The sequence below is a fragment of the Drosophila mauritiana genome, chromosome X (assembly GCF_004382145.1).
Source record: "Drosophila mauritiana strain mau12 chromosome X, ASM438214v1, whole genome shotgun sequence".
Classification (NCBI taxonomy): Eukaryota; Metazoa; Arthropoda; class Insecta; order Diptera; family Drosophilidae; genus Drosophila; species Drosophila mauritiana.
In genome coordinates, this window is record NC_046672.1 from 6,059,858 (window position 1) to 6,076,165 (window position 16,308).

The following is a 16,308-nucleotide window of genomic DNA, read 5'->3' on the forward strand; positions in this document are numbered from 1 at the left end:
CTCTTCTTATTGTTGGGAATTCCAGAATGGTTTTAACCGCAGGTTTTATGAATAAAACGCCCGAGTTGTGTAATTTAAGCAATTTGTACAATTTATTTCGTATCAAATGTGTGAGGAAAATGATGTGCCCAAGCTGGGGGAATATATCTGGAATCTCGTAATGCAGTCTGGCCGCAGACTAGTTCCTGGCCACTCCGCGTCGGATGACATAGACCAGCGAGATGCCGATGAAGGCGGCGCCCAGGGCCAGTGCCACATGGCGGCAGCTGTTGCACGGAATAGAGAATATGGAAGGCGGTTTAAATCAATGGGTATCATGGTCAGGAGAAGGCACTCCCGGCGGCACAACAACAAAACTGGGTGCACTTTGGTTAGCTAGCTAGGATAACGCGGTTTTGCGGGCATTTCTAGAGGGGTTGGTTTAACTTAGGATGCAGCATTGCTTGGGGGCGGCGGTGGCATCAGTGGGCGTGGCACTTTAGTAGGCGGAACCAAGGCACAGAACCAAGAATCAAAATAAAAACGCAAGTCAAGGTGGGGTGCCATTCACAAAACCAAAGAGTGACCAATTACAGCGTGCAAATTGTTGGTATTCCAGATTATCGCGTTTACATATGTACATAATTCCGGGTGCTTAACGTGTGCTTTGGGTTAATCATGATGACCTGTATGTATACAGGTCATTGGTTAGAACTTACAAGTCCAACTAGCTTTTGTAGAACCTTATTTTCGTGCTTGAGAAGGACTTAAATCTTGAATGGAGCAGATATCGTACATGCAAGTTAAGATTCAATAGATTCATTAAATATTAAGTATTGTGGCTTTGTCAGCGGTTGGTAAACAAAAAGTTGCTACTCTACATGGGAATATAATTGAATTGTTAACTATTCTTTTGAGTGATGAGCTCATTGAAGGCAAGGTCAAATCAACGAACATACTATAAGTTTAAGGAACACTTCTGTATCATCATTATCTTAAGGGTATCCAATCGTATCAAAGGGTATCAAAGTAGTACACGAAAACGGAAAGCGAAAGGGAGACTTTCAGGACACGTGAAGCGTGAAACTTTGGGGGCTTCGAGGCAATTAATGGATTACATAAGAGTTGGCTATTGATTGAAGCGCAGGCCATGCTCATGCGAAACCGGTTGTGCTCGGAATAGGAGCGTCATGCATTGAGGAAAGTGGAGCGTACGAAATGATGATGATGAAATGCCTTATCAGGGATACTGGTGCTCCAGCGAGATAATGAGATCAATCCGTGTGGGAGATGAGCAGGGAAATCGCCAGGGATTTCTTTATTTACATGATGATATGGCATTTTGGCTTGGTTGGGTCTTTGCATGCAATTGCTGGACGGGATTCTCACCTAATCGGGCTTTTCTTCTTGATGTCCGCAGCCGCCAGGTCACCAATGTAGTACTTCTTCAGCATCTCTCTGAAAAGGCAAGTGGGAAAGGAAGGTGAATCAGGTGATCCAGGCGCATTGGCTGTAAGATGGACTCTCTGACCTCGCCTCCGAGCTGTGACCCACGTCATTGAAGGCCTTGGTAGCATCGCGACCGGCCTCATCCACCAGGGATTCCTCGCCACCGGGATGCTGGAGATATGGACATTGGATTAGATTGGTTCGCCCCCTTAAAACCACCAAACCGCATCGCCACTTGCCTCGAGCCGGAACTTGGTCACATCGTAGACCTTGTTGTCGATGACTATCCACAGATCCGTGGCCTTGTTGTGCTCGTTGACGGTGGCCAAACGGATTTCCTTGCTCATCTTGCCTGACTGCGCCTGCCTGCTCTTCTCCACAAATTTAACTAAAAAGCCAACAGGTTTTCGGACATTTCCAGTGTGGCCGGCTCCACTTTTCGTTGGAGCCAGTTGGTCACACGAAATACCCCAAAAAATACCACTTAAGCAATAATTCCAATGTACCTGTGGTACCATTCCAGTGAAATACTATATTACAAATTAAAATATTTAACTTAAGTCCACTTCTCCAACGACATCCAATGTTTATTGTAACTTTCTATAGCTTTCAAAATTTATTCGCATGGGAAAAACTTTATCAAGAATTCCCCACAAAATTAAAACCCCTTGGAAACACATAAAAACTGCGCAGCGTATTACATTGAACACACAAATTGAAAATTTTATTTGAATACCAATAAATATTGTGATTGATTATTTTGTGCCTTTTGAATAAACCAACTTACTAAAACTTAGTATGAATTCTTGAGTTGCCTTGTGGCACAACTAACTTCAATTGTTTTATGTGTGAAAAAATCTAGATGGCGCCACCACGCAGACGCAAGACCAAGTGAAGGGTCGACTCCTTCTGGATGTTGTAGTCGGACAGAGTGCGTCCGTCCTCCAGCTGCTTTCCGGCGAAGATCAAACGCTGCTGATCTGGGGGGATTCCCTCCTTGTCCTGGATCTTGGCCTTGACGTTCTCAATGGTATCGGATGGCTCAACCTCCAAGGTGATGGTCTTGCCAGTCAGAGTCTTCACGAAGATCTGCATGCCACCACGCAGACGCAGGACCAAGTGAAGGGTCGACTCCTTCTGGATGTTGTAGTCGGATAGAGTGCGTCCGTCCTCCAGCTGCTTTCCGGCGAAGATCAAACGCTGCTGATCTGGGGGGATTCCCTCCTTGTCCTGGATCTTGGCCTTGACGTTCTCAATGGTATCGGATGGCTCAACCTCCAAGGTGATGGTCTTGCCAGTCAGAGTCTTCACGAAGATCTGCATGCCACCACGCAGACGCAGGACCAAGTGAAGGGTCGACTCCTTCTGGATGTTGTAGTCGGACAGAGTGCGTCCGTCCTCCAGCTGCTTTCCGGCGAAGATCAAACGCTGCTGATCTGGGGGGATTCCCTCCTTGTCCTGGATCTTGGCCTTGACGTTCTCGATGGTATCGGATGGCTCAACTTCCAAGGTGATGGTCTTGCCAGTCAGAGTCTTCACGAAGATCTGCATGCCACCACGCAGACGCAGGACCAAGTGAAGGGTCGACTCCTTCTGGATGTTGTAGTCGGACAGAGTGCGTCCGTCCTCCAGCTGCTTTCCGGCGAAGATCAAACGCTGCTGATCTGGGGGGATTCCCTCCTTGTCCTGGATCTTGGCCTTGACGTTCTCGATGGTATCGGATGGCTCAACTTCCAAGGTGATGGTCTTGCCAGTCAGAGTCTTCACGAAGATCTGCATGCCACCACGCAGACGCAGGACCAAGTGAAGGGTCGACTCCTTCTGGATGTTGTAGTCGGACAGAGTGCGTCCGTCCTCCAGCTGCTTTCCGGCGAAGATCAAACGCTGCTGATCTGGGGGGATTCCCTCCTTGTCCTGGATCTTGGCCTTGACATTCTCAATGGTATCGGATGGCTCAACCTCCAAGGTGATGGTCTTGCCAGTCAGAGTCTTCACGAAGATCTGCATGCCACCACGCAGACGCAGGACCAAGTGAAGGGTCGACTCCTTCTGGATGTTGTAGTCGGACAGAGTGCGTCCGTCCTCCAGCTGCTTTCCGGCGAAGATCAAACGCTGCTGATCTGGGGGGATTCCCTCCTTGTCCTGGATCTTGGCCTTGACGTTCTCGATGGTATCGGATGGCTCAACTTCCAAGGTGATGGTCTTGCCAGTCAGAGTCTTCACGAAGATCTGCATGCCACCACGCAGACGCAGGACCAAGTGAAGGGTCGACTCCTTCTGGATGTTGTAGTCGGACAGAGTGCGTCCGTCCTCCAGCTGCTTTCCGGCGAAGATCAAACGCTGCTGATCTGGGGGAATTCCCTCCTTGTCCTGGATCTTGGCCTTGACGTTCTCGATGGTATCGGATGGCTCAACTTCCAAGGTGATGGTCTTGCCAGTCAGAGTCTTCACGAAGATCTGCATGCCACCACGCAGACGCAGGACCAAGTGAAGGGTCGACTCCTTCTGGATGTTGTAGTCGGACAGAGTGCGTCCGTCCTCCAGCTGCTTTCCGGCGAAGATCAAACGCTGCTGATCTGGGGGGATTCCCTCCTTGTCCTGGATCTTGGCCTTGACGTTCTCGATGGTATCGGATGGCTCAACCTCCAAAGTGATGGTCTTGCCGGTCAGAGTCTTAACGAAAATTTGCATATTGGCTGCGAGTGGAGAAATGGAAAAGGAAAAAAGTTGGCTTTAGTAATGGAAAGTGGAAGGAAAGTGCGCAATTGATTTTCTGCGTAGTGACCCAATTCCCGTGACCCAGAAACAGAAAAGTATTTTAGCATACACACACAGAAAACTTTATTGGTTTTTCCGTTAATGTTTTCACAGCTTGCATTATTTCGCCATGAAACGGCAAATTTAGTTTTGGTGACTAAGCCCTAACTTCGTTAAAAAAAAATCCCCTGGAACTGGGCAAACACACATAAACACACACAAATAGATGCATGGAAAGCACCGTTTTTCGTTTGCTGCACTTGCTGCTTCGCCATTTTGAATGCAACTAAGAACAAACATGAAGCACTTGCCAAACTAAACTCACCTTATTTTCTTGTTTCACACAGAAAAGTTAATTTATTTCTTTACTTTTGGTCTGCACTTTTTGAAATATTCAAAAACTTGCTTTCTTCACTTGCCCAGACGTCTACTCTTTTCAACTTTTTCACAGCTTATGATTCGTTTCACAGCCGCGCGCTGGTATTTATAGGCAAGCTGACTGGAAAGTCGCTGCCTGCTCTCTCGCTCACTCTCGGGCGGTAGGTTACTTTGTTTTCGCTCTCTGCCACCTAAAGTGACCGTTTCTTTTGTCTAGTCTATTGGAAATGAGATTTCGCATTGGCAAGAGTATTTAACACATGAAGGCCAATCAATTGGCTAGCTGCAATACGCATAATTGGGCATTGAAAACAAAATGCGTAGTGCATTGGTGCACTGCTTTCATCTCGCTCGCTCTCATGAGCGAGAGAGCGGAGTTATCGATAAGTTGACGTACCCTCTTTCCAACACTAATCTCAGCCGCGGAGGTGCGTGCGTGTGTGTGTGTATTCCAACAGAGGGAGGTGTGTAAATATGTATGTACATATACATGTATACGCACAGACATCTTGTGACGTTCTTTGTTTGGCGAGTTAATCGACCTTTATTTTGTTTTGACGCCGCCTGGGAGATTTGTCTTCGCTTTGGTCAACAGCCTTTAGATAAGAGAGCCCCACAATTTCCAATTTCCCCACCAACACACTCGCACATAAGCCAGTATGCGTACACAGCTATTTACATTTGTATGTGACTAAATGCATCTGTAAAGTTCCTGGAATGGAAGGGGCTGATGAAATCTAATGTCTGCTGATGTCAGCAGCTTAACCCTTGATGTAACTACTTAAAATAGTAAACGTTATTAACTTTTTAGGTACAAACTTTAAAGTTATAAGATAATATATACAATTATACAAATAATTGTCATGCATTTCTCATACTAACAATCCAGTGTACATACATACATACATACATACATTCATATATACCAATGTACCCCATGCATAGATAAATTATGCGAAGTCATGAAAAGTGACTCATAATTTTCACAGAAAAACACCCCTTGAATATAACACAAAAACCCTTACTCACGAAAATAGATGGTGGTCCCTTTGTGTCCTAAATTAAACAATTTTCCGAAGAGTGAATGTAAGGGTACAAAGAAAATCAAATGTATTTACTCAGTTTTTATTTATTTATGTATAGTTCATACATATGCACACATTTTTTTTAAATATTTATACTTTAAAAAATCTTAAAACTAAACAAAATAAAATTTTTCCTATTATAAATTGAATATTTATTTGGAATCGGCAGCTTTTTACTATAAAATAGTTCCAAGTTACACGAGATTTCATTAAGTTTGCTTTATATTAGTAAATAAATTAATGTATTTATGGATACAAATATTAGAAATATTTTATAATTATGGAATTGAAAAAAATGCTACCTTAATATTTATTTATTTTCAAAGCCCCTTGACGACAAAAACAAATGGAAATTTTCTTTATACAATTTCGTTTTTATTGGGTTTTTGTTTAGTTATTGTTCTTCTAAATGCAATTCAGTGTCCTCAAACGAAATACGACGCCAGTTGGCCCATCTTATCCTTGGTCACCCGACCGCCACGCACCCCGCCCCCAGCATTAGGTCCACCGCCAACCGTAACCAATCCTCCGGGGCCAACAGCCGGCCCGCCCACTCCGCCACCGCCACGACCAGCCTTGCCGCCACGGAAGCCACCGCCACTGCGAACTGGTCTGGATGCCACCGCCCGATGCTTCTCGACCAAGTGAGAGAAGTCGGTGGAGCAGAAGATGCAGCCGCTCTTCTCCTCGCTGCCGTCCTTGAACTTGCTCTTGTCCGACTTGTAGACCACGTTCACCTGCTGGGCGCCGCACTCCTGGCACTTGGCCTCTGCAAAATATAATCAATTGTATTTATAATCGTCACACAAATGACATTTTGGGGGGTAGCAACGCACCTTCAACCGTGATCTTGGTGGCTCCCTTGAAGCAGTTGATGATCACGTCGCAGCGATTGCAGCCCAGCTTCCAGGTGGGCGCCAGCGTACAGTCGAGCACCAGGACGCCGGTGGGGCACTCCACGCAGCTGGAGATGCCCAGCGTGTTCAGCGAGTGCGGGCAGTTGGCGTTCGTGCAGGTGTTGCAGCCCCCCAAGTGGGGCATGTCACTGAACGGCGGATGGTTGTAACAGTACGGGCAGAACGGATACGAACGCCCCTTGACGCCAGTGGAGAAGACCAGCAGATCGAAGTCATCCAGCGGGCACTTGAACTCGCGATACACCTTCACATTGCCAATGGGCAGGGCGTAGGTCTCATCGCAATGAGAGCAGTGCAATCTCGCCGGTTTGGTCTGCAATTAAACGTTAGCAGGGAGATTACAAGTTGAACGGTGACTGGCAGGCAGATGGACCCACCTGTATGTACTTCATGTAGCGCCTACACTTGCCGCAGCGCGAGTGCGCCTTGCCCGACTCGGCCAGCGGCGAGAAGGAGACCTCGAAGAGTGCGTCCATGCTGTCGATGTTCTTCACAAAGTACATAAACTTCAGCCTGAAAATCTTGATGGCGTGTCGCAGCACGTCCTGAAAGTTAGCCGATCCCTGGGCAATCAGCGTCAGCATGCGCTCCACCTCCGTTCGCATGGTGGGCAGCACCAGTTCCGGATCGATCTTCTGATAGCCGTGGACCAGCACAATGCCCAGCGTCGTTGGCATCAGCTTGCGACCGTTCTCAATGTGCACATAGTTGCGCTGGCAGATGTTGTTGATGTGCACCGGTATGGAGGCATCCGTCCCGATGCCGTGCTCCTCCATCAGTGTGATCAGCTCCGATTCGGTGAGATAATCCGGCGGCCCCGTCTGGCTTTCGATAAGTCGCACATCGTTGATGGCCACCTCAGTGCCCTGAACGAACGGCGGCTGCGGTTCGTCCTTGCCGAAGGCCGACCACGTCATCACCTTGGTGAAACCGGCATCGATCAGCACACTGGCCGTGCAACTGAATGTCTCCATGCCAACGCGCAGCTTGGCCGTCGTCACGCGGTACTTGAGATCCCTCGACACCGTGCCCATGAAGTGCCGGCAGATGAACTCGTAGACACGCCAGGTGTCGCGATCGAAGTCACTGCGGTTGCCCAGTTTCATTGGCGTGATGGGTGGATGGTCGCCGGCATCCTTGCCCTTTCGCGGCGTCTGAATGTCGCCCAGAATGGAGCGCGCCTCCTCGCCGAAGTCCGCCGATGGCTTCAGCACGTGCAGCACGGCCGGCAGATCGAAGTTAGTCGGATACTGATTGGTCTCCGTTCGCGGATAGCTGATGTAGCCCTGCGTGTACAGGCGCTCAGCTATCTGCATTGCCTGGAACGGTCCGATGCCCAGTCCGGAGCTGCAGATACGCATCAGTTCGACGGTGTTCAGTGCCTGTGGTTTGCTCTTGTAGGCCTCCTTGCTGGCCACGCTCTCCACACTGAAAGGAGAAGAGAGAGGAAGTGGTCACTAGATGGAACGGGAAAAGAAAATCCATTCTTGGTGAGCTGTCTTAAAATTCTAGGGATCAGCAGCATTTTGTTTGTTTGCATTCGTTATGAACACAACAAGAAATTATGCTAATTCGGCATGATTGCTTCTCTGGCAGATACATAGATGATGTAGTCACCAGATTTGGAAAGAATGGCGTAATGGGGGAAAAAAAAAGAGTCAGCTATCTTTTGAGTGACCAAAAAGTGGGTATAAACAAACGGAAAAGTGACGAAAGCATGCTTATTTATAGACTAGCCGTAGTGACAGCAGCCATGATTAGGTCTTACGTGGCCTTCTTGTGCTCCTTGACGCGATTCAGCAGCATGATGGCAATGTCCTTCTTGAAGACCCGACCGCGCGCCCATTCCAGCGTGACTTCCGGCTGGCCGGCGAGGAGCTGCAGATGCCAGAAGCTCTCCGGCTTAAAGGTCTGAATGTCGTCGTGACGCTTCACGCAGAAACCAAGCGTGGGCGTCTGGCAGGGACCGTAGGAGATCAGCGAGGAGTCCAGGTCGCCGTAGCGATCCTGAAAGAACTTCGTTTGAAAGCGGGTAAAGGCGCAGCCAATGCGCAGGTCCAATTCCTGCCGGGCGTCCACCGACTTGGCTTCGTTCTCGTTGGGATGCCCCAACGTCTCCATGGCTTTCTTGATGTCCTTCTCCGTGATGGCCGAGAAGTGGGCACGGTATGTCACCTGATCGCTGTACACATTGTTGATGACTTGCTTCACGGCGTCCATCACCTCGAAGCAGATGTTCTCGCCCTCCTTGTCGCAATCCAGCCAGAGCACCAGATAGTCACAGCCGCGCGCCTCGTGGGCCAGAAATTTGCGCATGTTCTGCTTGGGATTCGTTTCCTTCTTTTCGGTGGCACAGCCGAAGAGCTGAATGGGATCGACCTTGTCCCAGCAGTTGTACTTTTTGTTGAAGTCCAGCGACATGACATGACCGCACACGGACGTCATCCGGAAGTGGACGCTGCCCTCGTTCCGAAAGTTGCCCGTCCACTCGTGCGTGGAGCAGCCGTTGCCGGTGCCTGGAGAGGATTACATACAATTGCGGTTGCTTGCTGAGTTTGGGAGTTTGTGTTGATCTACTGGCACTTACCCCGCTTGGCCGTGCAGCGTCCGTTCGAGAGAATTCCCGCCAGCGAGGCCGCCAGCGAGGGCTTCTCGGCCACCATCAGCACGCTCTTCATGGCCCAAATCCAAGTCCCGCAATCGAATGGCCTATATAAGTGATGTTAAGTTTTTCGCAGCGCTTCCTTCTGCCCACTCGTTTACTCGCATGGGATTCGCCGGTTTCGTGCTGCACACACACTCACACAAACGCACACGCACAGCATAAACACACACGAACACGGGGTAATGGATGAATTGGATGTGCTCGCTATATATCCGTATAATCCCCTCTATTTAACCAATTTCACGGGCATTATTTTCCAGCCAACAATACGGTCCCACTGCCGTTGGCAGCAACAGGGTCACACTGCATTCCAACAAATTCATCAACTGGTCATACCGCAGCGTGCAGCCCTGGTGAGCAGAGCTTATCGCTCGCCGATATCAGTAGTCAGTAGTTGTGCAAACCTATCGGTGGCTATCGAATCGAGTCGCAAAAATGTGCACAACAATTTCGTTCGCGGAACCCGAAATCGTGCTCGGCCATGGCCGCAGGGTGCTCTTCGTGAACCCCAACGACCTGCAGATATTCAAGGAGATCGAGCTGCCGCCCGACCTTGGCCTAAAAGGCCATGCATCCCAGTCGCAGGAATCGTGTCCAGCAGCCGCATCCACAGCCACAGCCACATCCGCTGGCCAGGCACCGGGTGGCAAGGAGCAACAGCTTGCCAAGCAGCCGGAGGAGGGCGGAACCTCTGACAGCGCCACCGCCTCCGGTTTGGGATGTGCCACTAGCACATCGGTGCAGAATGTGGCCTACTCGCCAGACGGACAGCTGCTGGCCGTGACCACCAGTGGGGCACAGAAGGCTCTCCTGCTCTATCGTTCACGGCCGGAGAACGCCCGCCTGCTCTCCACCCGCCCACTGTCCCGGGCGTCCAGTGCCCTGCGCTTCTGCAGCGACAGCAGCTCCGTTCTGGTCACGGACAAGACTGGCGATTGCTATCAGTACGACTGCGTTGAGGTGGAGGCTCCGCCGCGCCTGCTGTTGGGCCATTTGAGCGTGGTGTACGACATCCTGTGGTCGGAGGACCAGCAGCACATCATCACCTGCGATCGGGATGATAAGATACGCGTGACCAACTATCCCGCCACCTTTGACATCCACAGCTATTGCCTGGGCCACAGGGAGTTCGTCTCGGGCCTGGCACTGCTCACGGAGCAGCACATCGCCTCCGCTTCGGGGGACAAGACGCTGCGCGTGTGGAACTACATCCAGGGCAAAGAGCTGCTGCAGCACGAGCTACCGGCACCGGCGGTTCGTTTATTGGTGCGCCAGCTGGAGCCGGAGAAAGTCTTCCAGGCGGCGGTGCTCTTCTACGAGCACGTGGACGCCCTGGGATTGTATCGCGTGGAGCGCAGCTCCGATGACACCTGGAGCGTGACGGCCACACAACTGGTGTGCGCCGAGGCGGGCTCGTGGAGCATTAGCAACTTTACTTTAACCAGCGACCGGATCTACATCACCGGCGCAGAGAACGAACGCTTAAGTCTGCGCGTCTACGACATCGCAACTGGCCAGCCGGCGAGCAGCGGCGTGCCCGAGGGCTGGCTGAAGATGGTGCTAGACGGAATGGGCGCCAACGAGGAGGGCGCACCGCCATTCATTCCCGAGGACTTGTCCGTTTGGTTTAAGAAGCGCTTCGACAACGTCAGCGACTATTTGGAGCGCAAGAAGCGGCGCATCGAGGAGCAGCAGCAGCAGAAGTGCGGCTAATCCCCGGGCGCCCACAAACCCAAAGGAAATTACATGAACCTAATCTTTACATAGCATTTAATTAGCATATGGAGAAGAAGCAACGGACTTTGTGTGACAGGCCCGTTGTGGGCATAATATATATATATCTGTATATGTGTGTAAATGGTGAATGGTTATCTCTACGGGGGGCGGTGGCGAGCACTGGCTCCTAGACGGGCTTGTAGTCCAGCTTGCTCTCCAGCTTCTTGTTGTCCGACACTTTGCGCACCGCCTTCATGAAGTCCTCCTGGATGACGTACTCCCGCTCGGCACTGAAGTTGCAAGAATAGTTTCATTTTAGGGCGCTTATCAAGCAGGAGGAAATTCCGCACTTACCGAATGGCAAAGAGACCCGCCTCCGTGCAGACATTACGCAGATCAGCGCCATTAAAGTTGTCCGACAGCTTGACAATGGCCTCGTAGTCGATTTCGCCGTGCTTGGCGATCTTCAGGGCGTGAATCTTGAGGATTTCCAACCTAAAAGGAGTTAGGGTTTTACCATCAGTATGACTAAGTATCTAATCTGAGAAATCCCTATTCATATTTCACCAAGAAGACATCAAAGATAAGAGCCAATCAAAGTGGGAAAGTAGCTTACCTAGCCTGCTCGTTGGGCAGCGGAATCTCGATCTTCCTGTCCAAGCGTCCCGGACGCAGCAGGGCAGGATCGAGGGTGTCCGGCCGATTGGTGGCCATGATCATCTTGACCTGGCCGAGCGAATCGAAGCCGTCCATCTGGTTGAGCAGCTCCATCAGGGTGCGCTGGATCTCGCGATCGGCGGAGGTGCCCTCGGAAAAGCGCCGCCCACCGATGGCGTCGATCTCGTCCATGAAAATGATGCAGGGCTGATGGTCACGGGCATAGTTGAACATCTCGCGAATGAGACGGGCACTCTCGCCAATATACTTGTCCACAATCGCCGAGGACACGACCTTGAGGAAGTTGGCGTCCAGCTGGGAAGCCACTGCACGGGCCAGCAGGGTCTTGCCAGTGCCAGGGGGTCCGTACAGCAGACAACCCTTCGGCGGCGTGATGCCGACGCGCAGGAAGAGCTCCGGATTCAGCAAGGGCAGCTCGATCACCTCGCGCAGCTCGCGAATTTGGTCGGTGAGGCCGCCGATGGCCGAGTAGGTGACATCGCCGGGATCCTCGTGCGACATATTGTACACCAGTGGGTCCACCTCGCGCGGCAAGTAACGCATAATGGTCAGTGTGGTCATGTCGAGGGCCACACGAGTTCCGGACTTCAGCTTGGCTTTGTCCAGCTGCCGGCGGCAGCCGACCACGTAGCGCGGTCCATTGGTGGCCTTCACAATGACTGTGCGGCAAGAAAGTAGTTAGAATAGAGGCAATCTTAGACAGAATATGGGAGAGTTCTCACATTTATCCTCGGTCAGCTGCTTCAGCACTTCGCCAACGATCTGTCCCACGCTCTGCAGGGCCTTTAGATCATTCTCCGACTTGTCGTACAGCTTGGTCAGCTCCTTGATCTCCTCGCGCTCTGAAAATAGCCAGGTTAATAAGCATTTGCTGGCGGAGATCAGCGGATGGACGCACTTTCTTTGAGGCGTCCCTCGATTTCCTTGTGCTCCAGCAACTTCTTTCGGTACTCGGATAAGGCTTTCACCCGCAGATTGTCGGGCAGCGGTGTGGCGGTCACGGTCATCTTGCTCGAGGATTTACGCTGTACTTTTGGCTGTGCAACGCTTAAAATAAATTAAATGCGGAAAAAATAGTGAGTTGCAACTTTTGTCGCAATGCAGTGTGCCCGTAACGTGGCACGCAATAAATGCACACATATTTCGGTATATTTCATTTGGCAAATACCAAATGCGGTGTGTGCACTGGCTAAGTGCAGCGTGTGACTGGCCACACCGCCAGCCGGCATAATTCCTATTGGAACTATTGTGTTAAATAATTTTAATTTAAATTTAACTTATGTATAACTTACGCCTGCTACGAAATCTCCTGCCGATCGCTGGGCACGCCCATCCGCGCTGGCTGGCTAGCCAGCACAAGCGGCGCCCGCAGCCGGGCAGCCTGCCGCCCGATCGGCTGGAGCAGCTGCGCAGTGATCTCTTCGAGAGTCGCCAGGAGCTGAGTGGCGCGGAGTGGACGGAGGTGCGGCAGTCGCTCGTGGACGGGTACAAGCACATCAACGGGCACAACGTGGACGCCGTCATCCTGGGCGTGTGCAGTGCACCCAACCAACTGGCGCTGGCCAAGAACTATGTGGAGTTCCTGAGGAGCAGGGGCTCCAAGCCGAATGCAGCGACCCTGGGTCGCCTGCTGAGGGTCTACAATGCCGCCTACCACGAGCGTCCGCTCAGCGAGGCGGAACAGTTGGAGATACTGCAGATCTGCCGATCACTGCAGGCGGAGCACGAAACTCTGGACGCCAGCAGCTGCGAGAATGTGATCCATGGACTGGTGGCCACCAGCGGCGATGATTGGCAGCGCGGCCTGCCGCTGCTCGAGATGATGAAGGTCACCAGTACGCCCAGCGTGGCCGCCTACTGCGCGCTGGCGGAGAAGGCCTTCAGTGTGGCGACGCCGGAGCAGGAGTTGGCCTGGCGTCTGCTGGAGGAGATGGCCACGGCACGCAAGCCGCCCAAATGCGAGGTCTATCTGGCGCTGCTCAATCACCTGGCCAACGAAACGGCCCAACTTCCTGCCCAGCTTAGCCGTTTGCTGCAGTTCCTCGAACGCCATGAGATTCTAGTCAGCCAGCGGGTGGCGATACGATTGCAGGAGCTGTCCAGCCAGGTGCCCCAACTGCTGCACACCAGGACCACCCATTTGGGAGCTCTGGGCAAGTGCCAGTCCTGCCAGCAGCACCTCCAGCCGGTGGCCATCAGCGATGAGGAGTTCCGGCAGCTACGCGAATGTTTTCTGGAGCGCGTGCTCATACGACGAGACGTCTTCCAGCGCTCCACGCCCGAGGAGGTGGCCAGGTTCAAGAAGTTTGTGGAGAAGACCGCGCCATACGACTGTGTGATCGATGGCCTCAATGTGGCCTACTCCACGGGCACCAAGAAGACGCCCCAGCAGATGGCCAAGCTGGTGGCCACGGTGGTGCGTCATTTCCGGGAACAGGACAAGCGTGTCCTCGTCCTGGGACGCGAACACATGCGCAACTGGTCCAAGCAGGCTATGCACTATGTGCACAGCAATGCCAGCCTCTTCTTGACCAGCAATCTGTAAGTGAATCCATCTCGAATTGGAAAGGGATAGGTATACTAACTCGTTCTTTCGTTTGCTTGTATGTAGGTCGCACGACGATCCTTTCCTGCTGTATGCCACGCTGCGCAGTGGCCAGGAGACGGACTTCTTCTCCCGCGACCTGATGCGCAGTCACGCCTTCCACCTGGGCACCGAGCTGAAGCCCATCTTCCGCCGCTGGCAGCAGGAGCACCAGTTCTCGCTGGTCACCCAAACGCAAACGGGTCAGATTATAGTCAAGGAGCCCGTTCGCCATCGGCTGTGTGCCCACCAAGTGGCGGGCACCTGGCATGTGCCCTACTGCGCGCAGTACACGCCGCACCCCACGGACAGCTTCGAGGTGCCCGCCAACTGGCTGTGCATCCAGCTAAAGAAGCAGACGACACCCGCCACCAAAACCAAGGCCAAAACAACGAGGTGACCATGTGAGCAATACTTGTTATGCGAATAAATAGTAGCCAAATGTTAACACGAATACACTGAAGGAGCCGTCCTAGTCGCAGTCATAGCGGGTGCACTTCTCGAAGGCTCCAAGGCCCTGCGGCTGGGGCTTCTTGCGACGGCGCTCGTACACCAGCTTCTTCTCGGCGGCGCACATGAGCCGACGCTTGATATGATTGTCCATCTCGAAGTCCATGTCCGCTGGCTTGGCCAGCTCGTTGGGATCCCTGGTGGCTGCCGAGTCCAGCGCCTTGATGATCAAACTGAGCAGTGCGTGCGCGAGGCGATGGCACACATCGTACTCGATGGCATCCTGGCTGGTGTAGTAGATGGCCGACTGTGAGGTGGGCTGCACACCGATGGCCAGCAGGATGTTGCAGAAGATGCCGCGCTGCATGCGCGCATACGGGTCCACCAGCTGCGGCGGAATGCGCATCGTTGTGGCCAGATGGGAAATGAACTTGGCGAACTTCTTGATGAGCACGTTCAGGTACTGGGTGCGGCACTGGCGCTCCAGCTTGGTCAGCATGTTGTAGTACAGTTCCTGCTTGCGCTTCAGGAAATCCTCCTTCTTTCGCTCCTTGGTCTTGTTGCTCTTGAGGATCTGCTCCAGTTGTCTGCATTTGAATGGGATGGTGATGAGATCGCGTTAGCAACTGATGCAAGCGCTGCACTTACTCCGTGGTAATGGCATTGTATTTGCCCAGCATGCGCTTGATCCGCTTGGCCCGCAGCTTCGGATCGTATACCTCCTTGAACTGCTCGTAGTTGTCGATGAGCGTGTGCATCTTGGGCTTGGACAGGGCCACGTCGTAGGGCTTCACCTTGGGCGGCAGTGTCGGCTGGTAGGCCATGCGTTTCACATACAACTCCAGCTTGTCCAGTTCCTCCTCCCGCCGCTTCTTTACGTTCTCCTCTGCGCACACATCCGGATCCTCCTCCTCCGGCAGCGATTCCGTCGACGTGGGCAACGGCTCATCCCAGTCCGAGACATTGGAGCTGGCCATGGCTGAGGATTACTACACGAAACTAATCTAAACGAAACGAAACGGCTCGGCAAATTTGTACGTATTGGAAATTTAGCTGAGAACTTGCTAACTTATAAACACAAAATAATGTTTCGAAATCTTTTTTTGTGTACGAAAAATTTGGGTAAACAGGAGCACTAAAATTTTATGTATTCACGCTGCTACAGTGGATCACCTTATGAGCAGTCCCAGTTGAAATGTGAGCGAGGTAAAACCAAAGGACTACTTGATAGAAAGGTTTCGCAAACGTAAATATTTATCGATTGTCATAAAACATTGACCTTGTGAAGTGGCAACCTTGACTGTCGAACCACCATAGTTTTGCGCAAATTGATCGTCATAATTGTTTACTCTCAGTGCAGTCAACATGTCGAGTTTCGTGCCGAATAAAGAGCAAACGCGGACAGTATTAATTTTCTGTTTTCATTTGAAGAAAACAGCTGCGGAATCGCACCGAATGCTTGTTGAAGCCTTTGGCGAACAAGTACCAACTGTGAAAACGTGTGAACGGTGGTTTCAACGCTTCAAAAGTGGTGATTTTGACGTCGACGACAAAGAGCACGGAAAACCGCCAAAAAGGTACGAAGACGCCGAACTGCAAGCATTATTGGATGAAGACGATGCTCAAACGCAAAAACAACTCGCAGAGCAG

At 51.7% G+C, this 16,308-nt stretch overlaps 7 protein-coding genes across 8 annotated transcripts; 2 read left to right on the plus strand and 5 right to left on the minus strand.

The window, feature by feature from the left end:
* Nucleotides 1-65: 65 nt before the first annotated feature.
* On the minus strand, nt 66-1,853 carry LOC117148053 (cytochrome b5). 2 transcript variants are annotated; one of them, XM_033315237.1, is made up of 4 exons: nt 1,668-1,851; nt 1,511-1,599; nt 1,369-1,437; nt 66-266 (listed from the first exon to the last, which is right to left on the minus strand). In XM_033315237.1, the coding sequence occupies exons 1-4, from the start codon at nt 1,773-1,775 to the stop codon at nt 179-181; spliced, it is 354 nt and encodes a 117-aa protein (XP_033171128.1). In that variant the 5' UTR covers nt 1,776-1,851; the 3' UTR covers nt 66-178. The 2 variants fall into 2 exon arrangements, with proteins under 2 accessions (XP_033171128.1, XP_033171129.1); XM_033315238.1 differs by lacking the exon at nt 66-266 and adding an exon at nt 290-476 and having other exon boundaries at nt 1,668-1,853.
* A 368-nt stretch (nt 1,854-2,221) lies between these two features.
* On the minus strand, nt 2,222-4,634 carry LOC117148052 (polyubiquitin-C-like). Its single transcript, XM_033315236.1, has 2 exons — nt 4,511-4,634; nt 2,222-4,124 (listed from the first exon to the last, which is right to left on the minus strand). Exon 2 carries the CDS (start codon nt 4,117-4,119, stop codon nt 2,287-2,289), a length of 1,833 nt encoding a protein of 610 aa, XP_033171127.1. The 5' UTR covers nt 4,120-4,124; nt 4,511-4,634; the 3' UTR covers nt 2,222-2,286.
* A 1,367-nt stretch (nt 4,635-6,001) lies between these two features.
* On the minus strand, nt 6,002-9,489 carry LOC117147616 (DNA topoisomerase 3-beta). The gene is made up of 5 exons (XM_033314573.1): nt 9,153-9,489; nt 8,334-9,081; nt 6,943-7,993; nt 6,485-6,878; nt 6,002-6,417 (listed from the first exon to the last, which is right to left on the minus strand). Exons 1-5 carry the CDS (start codon nt 9,241-9,243, stop codon nt 6,074-6,076), a joined length of 2,628 nt encoding a protein of 875 aa, XP_033170464.1. The 5' UTR covers nt 9,244-9,489; the 3' UTR covers nt 6,002-6,073.
* Nucleotides 9,490-9,581: 92 nt separating this feature from the next.
* On the plus strand, nt 9,582-11,088 carry LOC117148643 (tRNA (guanine-N(7)-)-methyltransferase non-catalytic subunit wuho). The gene has a single exon (XM_033316144.1). It carries the CDS (start codon nt 9,666-9,668, stop codon nt 10,941-10,943), a length of 1,278 nt encoding a protein of 425 aa, XP_033172035.1. The 5' UTR covers nt 9,582-9,665; the 3' UTR covers nt 10,944-11,088.
* LOC117148644 (26S proteasome regulatory subunit 10B) lies at nt 10,984-12,743 on the minus strand. Its single transcript, XM_033316145.1, has 5 exons — nt 12,523-12,743; nt 12,347-12,466; nt 11,563-12,283; nt 11,301-11,441; nt 10,984-11,236 (listed from the first exon to the last, which is right to left on the minus strand). The coding sequence occupies exons 1-5, from the start codon at nt 12,629-12,631 to the stop codon at nt 11,134-11,136; spliced, it is 1,194 nt and encodes a 397-aa protein (XP_033172036.1). The 5' UTR covers nt 12,632-12,743; the 3' UTR covers nt 10,984-11,133.
* An 84-nt stretch (nt 12,744-12,827) lies between these two features.
* Nucleotides 12,828-14,664, plus strand: LOC117148642 (mitochondrial ribonuclease P catalytic subunit). The gene is made up of 2 exons (XM_033316143.1): nt 12,828-14,165; nt 14,236-14,664. The coding sequence occupies exons 1-2, from the start codon at nt 12,904-12,906 to the stop codon at nt 14,606-14,608; spliced, it is 1,635 nt and encodes a 544-aa protein (XP_033172034.1). The 5' UTR covers nt 12,828-12,903; the 3' UTR covers nt 14,609-14,664.
* Nucleotides 14,606-15,913, minus strand: LOC117148645. The gene is made up of 3 exons (XM_033316146.1): nt 15,832-15,913; nt 15,307-15,662; nt 14,606-15,245 (listed from the first exon to the last, which is right to left on the minus strand). The coding sequence occupies exons 2-3, from the start codon at nt 15,633-15,635 to the stop codon at nt 14,681-14,683; spliced, it is 894 nt and encodes a 297-aa protein (XP_033172037.1). The 5' UTR covers nt 15,636-15,662; nt 15,832-15,913; the 3' UTR covers nt 14,606-14,680.
* Between the last annotated feature and the right edge of the window lie 395 nt (nt 15,914-16,308).